The following is a 6,932-nucleotide window of genomic DNA, read 5'->3' as shown; positions in this document are numbered from 1 at the left end:
CCGCACGCCGTGCTGCTTCTCTCCTCAAGCCCCCTGTCTTCAAGCAAACACTAGCTGTGGGGGTTTCAAAGGGAGCCCATTCACAGCAAACAGGAGCTGTGTTTGTTTTTTAGATAAGCAGCTCCGGGAGCCCGGAGTTCACAACAAAACAAACAGAAGCTTCACAACAAAACAAAGACATTAATCTTTACAAAAAAGCATTATGGGAAGCTTCCGGAGGTCAGTTACAGTGTAGTAAGATTATTCCCTGTTTACACTGGTGCCCAGTGCTGCTGCAGCAGCGCTGTTCTCTTTATTTCTCTTGTCGAGGTGGAGTACAAGCAGCGCTGTAGCCAGGGAGATACGGTGCTGTATGTGCCTTGCCAGTGTGGACGGGGAGTGAGTTACAGCGCTGTAAAGCCACCACCAGCACTGCAACTCTCAAGTGTAGCCAAGGTGCCAGAGTCAGAGGTGTGTTCGCAGAAAGGTGGGGGGAGGCGGGACTTGAACAATATCTATGGTCGCTGTGCACCTCTGCAACTGGCTGTTTGCTGCTGCTGACGAACGCTCACTGCCACTTCTGTGATGCCATGTGCTCAGTGCCGACCCCTTAACTCAGGTCTTCAGTGATTTCACTTGGCAGCAGGGACCCTCCCTGCCAGGACAGCCTCTGCATGGTCTTTCCTTCCACTACCATCCTGACACCAAGTCGAAAGCACGGCCCTCAGCCCTGCACTGATTCTGCTCTAGTGATCACCAAATAGAAACAGTGACTCCCAATTAAGTCTAATTAGCTGTGTCTTTAGACACTGGGGAGAAGGTCAAATGCACTCTTTGAGCAGACGCCACATCCCCAGATAAAACACTTCCTCCTCCCCTTCCCCCCTTCTCTTTCATTGGGCTTTCGCATCCTTATTGCCTGCTTAATGAGTGAAGTTCGCTGAGGGTGACCCCCTCGCTCAGGGCAGGTGAGGCACAGTTCTGCTGCCCTTTACTCACAGAATCAGGATAACAACCCTCCATTACCCCTGCACTCAATGCTAGAGAGATTTGTGAGCCAACATGAGCCAATACTGCACCAACGCTGCGTCTACACTACGGGATTACTCTGGCATAGCACTTGGTTCAGACCTGTCCCCTGGGCACCGAGCACTGGGGGCTGGACTGAGATTTCCGAAAGATCATTTTGGCAAAGCAGCTGCGACCTAGGAACAGTGGGCGTGGCTATGCAAACGCAGTCTGCTCCTGAAGTGTTGCCCCCCCAGCTCATCACCGGCTGTCAGGGGAGAGCTCATTCGGATCCTGCTTACATAGAATTTTAGAAACTCCAAGATGGTTTAATCAGAGGCAGCATAAGACCTCTACCGTGTGTTCCACAGATCAAAATCCCCCATGACCAGGGCCGGCTCTAGGCACCAGCGTTCCAAGCATGTGCTTGGGGCAGCACTTTCCACTCCGGCTTCTTTTTTATTTTTTTGGTGTGGGGTGCAAAAAGCCGGGAACCAGCCCTGAGCGGAGGTGAGCTGCAATGGTGGGGGGCGTGGGGAGGGCCGCAGGAAGTAACCTTGTGGGGGGCAGAGGAACTTCTCCCCCCCAGCTCACCTCCGCTCGACTGCTGCCTGCTGCCCCGAGCGCGTCGCCGCTCCGCTTCTCCCCGCTCCCTCCCAGGCTTGCCACGCGGATCAGCTGTTTTGCAGCAAGCCTGGGAGGGAGGAGAGAGAAGTGGAGCGGCGACGGCGTGCTCAGGGGAGCAGGCAGAGTGGAGGTGAGCTGTGGCGGTGGGGTGGGGGGCAGAGTCACACGGTGATTTGTTCATCAGAAACATGATGCATGTTTTGCAGGGTGCCACAATCCCTGCGCTGGGCCCCTAAGCTCCCTGCACTATCAATGCGGGGAGAGAGGCACCTCACAGTGGGCTCTACCGAGCCCGTGTGCTAGGCAGGGAGCCGCCTAAGCTAGCCAGTGGGAGCTGCTGACAAAATGGGGGAGGCCTAAAACCAGCCCAGGGCTAGATTAATCATTTATATGCCCCGCCCACTACTCCGAGGCCCCACCCCCACTCAGCCTCTTCCCCTGGGGGTCCTGCCCACCGCTCATGGGGGAGCAGGTGCAGAGAGGAGCGAACGGGGGGGAGGAGTGAGTGGGGCCTTGGGGGGAAGAGGCCGAATGGCTCAAGGCCTCAGGGCAGAGCATGGTCTGGGCACCAGGGCCCCTTCTGAGTGTGGGCCCAGTGCCACGGCTCCATTGTAAGCCGGTACTGGTCCCACCCATCTCTGAGAGTTCGGCGTGTGAGTCTGGCAGAACACAGGGAGGCACCTGGCGATCTGCAGCCAGGGACCCTCTCCCAGCATCACGGGCTTAGGTACCCAAGTTGCTTCCCGGGAGAACAGTTTAGGCACCGACCCAACTCCACACAACACAGCCACGGGGTGGCAGGGAGGAGGAGGTGCCATCTTGTGTGGAGATCCACGTGCTCGGAGAGCTCCTGCCAGATCCCTGCAGGCAAGACAGGCACCGCCACACCTCCCGTCCGCTGGGTCCCCATGCGCTGGGATGTAGGCGTGAGAGAGGCCCAAGGCAAACAGGCACCTATGGAAATCTGACAGCAAAAATGTAGGTGCTGAGTGAATTAGGCACCACAGGATTAGGTGGGGTTTGGGGAATCACAGCGGTGCCTAAATCTAGAGTACAGGCACCTGAGTACCTTTGGGCTCTGGCTCAGAAGCTCTTTTCCTGAAGCCATGTCTACACAGTGGGATGCTAGCAGCACAGCACTGGCACCACAGATCTGCCAGCGTAACCTCAGCAGGCTACCGCCATGGAAGGGTCTCGCTGCTGCAGGGACGCCACCTCCCCAGGCACCGCTGGCTGGGTCGGGGGAACTGTTCTTCCATCACCCGAGCGGCAGCTACATAGGGGACATCACTACGGACTCAGGATAGTCCTTGGAGCGAGGGAGCTGGAATAGCTTGCTCCTTGCCTCAGTCGCTCCTTGGTTTGGATCTGCCTGCTGGGCACTGAGCATAGGGCTCTGGGCTGAGATTTTGGCAGGAGGAAATTCCCTGTGCACAGCCTGTGACACCTCTGGTATAAACACGCAAGTTCTTGGTGAGTTGCTTGCTGAGACCTTCACTCAGCATGATGGCATTTCTCTGCCTGCCCGACGTGCAGTAACTTTGGAATGCCACATCTGAGCAATTCCAAGGCTTTGGGGTATGGTCTGGGTCTCAGTGGGCAAAACCCTGTTGGATCTCAGTAAAAACTGGAAGGAGAAACGGCAGAGAGCTGGAGCCCCTGACATCTGATTAGCAGAACCACACACCACCTCGCTAAGTATCTGTAGATTAAAGAGCTGGTTGATTGTAGCCATTGACACATGCCAGCACAGCACCCCCAGTACAGCTTAAATTGTGACACCCTAAGTTTTTCTCCCACGGGAAACTGCCTGGCACCTGCTCAGGCCAAGTCGAGGGGCGACAGTAACTGCTAGGCCCAGCTTAGATCGGGGGGCTGGAACAATGTGTACAGTGGGGTTGGGGGCGGGGGGGCTGGTTCTCTGAGGCTGCTCCTCCCGCCCTTGGNGCCGACCCACCGAGTGTTGCTAGGGTAAAAATCTTCCGACGAACATGCACGCGGCGCGTACACCTACTGGAATGGATATGAGCAACACATCTCGAAGAACAACAGTTACAAAGGTGAGTAACCGTCTTTTATCACTACTTATGCGCCCTGCATTTACTTTAGTTCTGATTAGTTAGGTTTCTGGGAGCCCCAAATTTGGGGCTGAACTGGAGACTGTCCAGTGAATCTGAGACATTACATAAGGGATGAGCTACATACATAAAGGCAATGACCAGCAACACCACCTGTCTGATGACAGGTCAGCAGGAAAACATCACCAGGTTCAGAGCTAATGTACTGAAATGAGGGGACATCTAGGGGATGTTAAGGCTCCATAGGCATATTCTGGGACTGCAGCCCTTCCTACCTGATTTAAAAGGCTTGAGCCACCATGCGAGGTGGAGGAAGACAGTCATCTGGGAGGTTTCCTGGTCCTGTCTCCCTCAAGACTGTACAGAGCCTGAACTCTAATAATCTCTCCTTGCTTTCCAACTGGGCTTTCAGAGCATGAAGGGGCACCCTCCCCCAGCCCCACTCTTTGGGGATGATGACGATGATGATGACCTGGACTGGCTGGGATGAAGTGTTGAAAGATGATTTGGATGTGGCTGGCAAGCGAGCCTGTGAGCTTCCCCTTTGGGCACATGGCTGCCTCTCAAGTGTATTTTCCACTTACCAGCTGCATTTCCTTGGGATGGAAATGGAACAGGCTTGGGAATGGAACAGGCTTGGGACTCTCTAAGCTCCCCGGGTTGCAAGTTAACCAGGACCATAAGCAAATGACAGCACTGCTCGGCAGTTGGACCCAATCTCGTTGGCCTGATCAGCTAGCCTGGTTTAAGCAGTCAGCCACTCATCCTGCATGTTCCTGTCACCGTCCTTTTGTGTGAGCCATCAATTTGTTAATCTGAAACTCTGATGTAAGTATGAACTTTGTAACCAGTTCTGGAATAAGCAAGTCTAGCAGTACTCTGCACCGTACACAATGATGAAAACAGGGCAGAGAAAATCACACCTCTCCTAGTACCATTAATACTAAAACAACAAATATACAATTCCAAAGATCTGTGGGATGTCAGATGAACCCTTCACTAGAGACACTTCAGGATCCACCTGTAGGGCTTCACATCTGGCCATCACAAACATGCTCACCAAGCAGTTAGATGCCAATTGAAAGTACATGAAGTAGGTTACTATTGAGACTTCTAATCCAAGTATTTCCTGGCCACGTACATGCCTTGTGGAAACTAAAGGAGTTGAGGTAACATAGGTTTTGAGTGTTTGAACACTGAGCTGTAAAAAACAATAAACGGTGCTCCTGAGCCAAGAGCTACTCTGCAAAAGCTGTGAATTCATCACAGCTCCATTGAGCTCTGACAGGCTGAGACCAGAGTGCCAAGAGAATGAATACTCTGTTAAGTATAGACCTGCAGCTTCTAGTAAGTGCTTTAAAGATTCCTCTAGTGTTTCCCATTCTGAGAAGTTAAATCCCTTTACCCTCCTTCACTAAAATGAGTGACACTGAAGGGTTATTAGTATGTTCATGTGTATCCAGTATGTTCTTAATGTGTGTGCCAGGACGTCCTGTAAAACTCATCCAATGGAGGCAGCACGCTGGCTGAGTATAGGACCAAGAGTGAGACTGAGATTGCCGATTGTGAACCTTCATCCCTTTAGGGGTGAGCTATCCAGCTAGCCTCTCCAAACCACAAGGCGAAAAGCCTGCAGAAGAGGAGCCTGTTGCTTACCAAGTGTACAGGTCCAGTGAAACAGTAAAAATAATTTGCAGCTACCATTGACTATTTAACTGTCTATGGCACTTAGCAGCAGTGCAGTTCTGATACGATAAATACCTGCACAACAAAACTTTTTGCTTCCTACTCACTGCAGTCTGATACCATGAAGCCATCGTGTCCCTTAACCCCTGGCTGTTAGTGCTCCCCATCAGTCCCACCAAAGGCACCTTTGTCACCGCACAGTCTGCTCACACCCCGTCTTTACTTCATTCACATCATGTATGTCCATATGTGATGCAGGTGAGATTATTTGAGGCTGCACTTTGCCATGAGCAATAGAAGCCCCACAACAGCACTGCAGGTAACAAGATGTTGAAGGGATCCCTTTCCAGATAGAGAAGGAGTTACTCCGGGCAGTCATTTGCCAATCCACTGTGCCTTTTTTCTCTGCTGCTAAAAGTGGCAGGATTATAGTAGAAACTAGAACTCTTTAGGTTAACGGGGCACTGTTAAATTATAGATGAGGGTCTATATATCTTAACCGGCTTATTCAGGACACCATAGGTTATTGGAACAGAATTTGTAAATCCAATTTTCATTCTTTGTGCTCTATTTCTCTTTTGCTTTTCACTTAGCTGGGAAGTTTAAATCTTATTTGTATTCATTTTCTAGGCATTTTACTTTGTGTACACAACCCTGCAGCATTTTGAATTGCAAATATTGCACATGAGGGGAGGGAACAAATTGTTTTTAAAAACAAACATTTCCACTTAAATTATAATAGCATAATGGAAACTGTTTAGCTCTGTTCTAGGTTCTGTGAACACTTTTGTACAAAAATATCTGAGCAAAATTTGCAAGTGTTCTGTTAAATATAGAATAACTTGTTTTAATTCAGGCAGTGCAGAGTTCAAACCTGATTGACAGCAGTGACTCTCATACCCAAGGGCTGCTTTGTTCTAGTGAATAAAAATGGGATAAGTAGCCAAATTTAACTTAAAAATATGAAAGACTGACTCCTGTGACCCAGCCAACATACTGAAGTGTAAAGACTTGTTTCCCATAACTCTTCTAGTTTGGGGTAGAGCACCTTGCTTTCAAGTAGAAACTATCTAAAGTCAAAGTATGGAATAAATGTGTAAGAGCAAAGGGATTAGCACCGTGTAAACAAGGTTTTCCAGAAGTCCCCTTCATTGTGATAGTCTGTTGGTGTGGTCTTTGGAATCAATATGTCTGTGGAAACTGTAAAAGCCACGTCTGTCTCCTACACAGATTTGATAAAACCTAAAAAATAAAAGTGCAATTAAATCTGTTTCTGGATCCCACTCTCTTTAATTCCTTCTTTTAATGTACGTGGGTTTGCAAAACTCACCAAGCTTAGTTGTAAATCCAAAAACTTTTTATTCATTCTCTGTCCAATTTCCCTGAAATTCCTGTCCAAAAAGAGAAATGGGCTCCTGTCAGAAGGCCTGCTGAGGGTTTTATGAAGTCTCTCCGGAAGGGTGAGTAGAGCCTGTGCAGTTAGCCCCCGAGTCAGGAAGTGACTGAGTTGCTACAACAGCCTTTGCAATTCCACAGATCTCTGCATAGTTGTTG

The 6,932-nt window shown here is 50.2% G+C and overlaps 1 protein-coding gene across 12 annotated transcripts in view; it reads left to right on the top strand.

The window, feature by feature from the left end:
* Positions 1-6,644, top strand: part of FKBP15 (FKBP prolyl isomerase family member 15) — a 116,490-nt gene extending 109,846 nt beyond the window's left edge. For 11 of the 12 annotated variants that reach the window (XM_075060602.1, XM_075060600.1, XM_075060596.1 and 8 more), the window contains one exon: positions 4,105-6,644. In XM_075060602.1, the coding sequence (XP_074916703.1) occupies positions 4,105-4,182 (78 nt within the window). In that variant the 3' untranslated portion in view covers positions 4,183-6,644. The remainder of the gene's footprint in view (positions 1-4,104) is intronic. The other variant, XM_075060606.1, reaches the window with a different exon arrangement.
* The last annotated feature ends 288 nt before the right edge of the window (positions 6,645-6,932 follow it).

This window comes from Chelonoidis abingdonii, chromosome 24 (genome assembly GCF_003597395.2).
Source record: "Chelonoidis abingdonii isolate Lonesome George chromosome 24, CheloAbing_2.0, whole genome shotgun sequence".
In the NCBI taxonomy this organism is placed as follows: Eukaryota; Metazoa; Chordata; order Testudines; family Testudinidae; genus Chelonoidis; species Chelonoidis abingdonii.
This window is presented reverse-complemented; position numbering and strand designations above follow the sequence as displayed.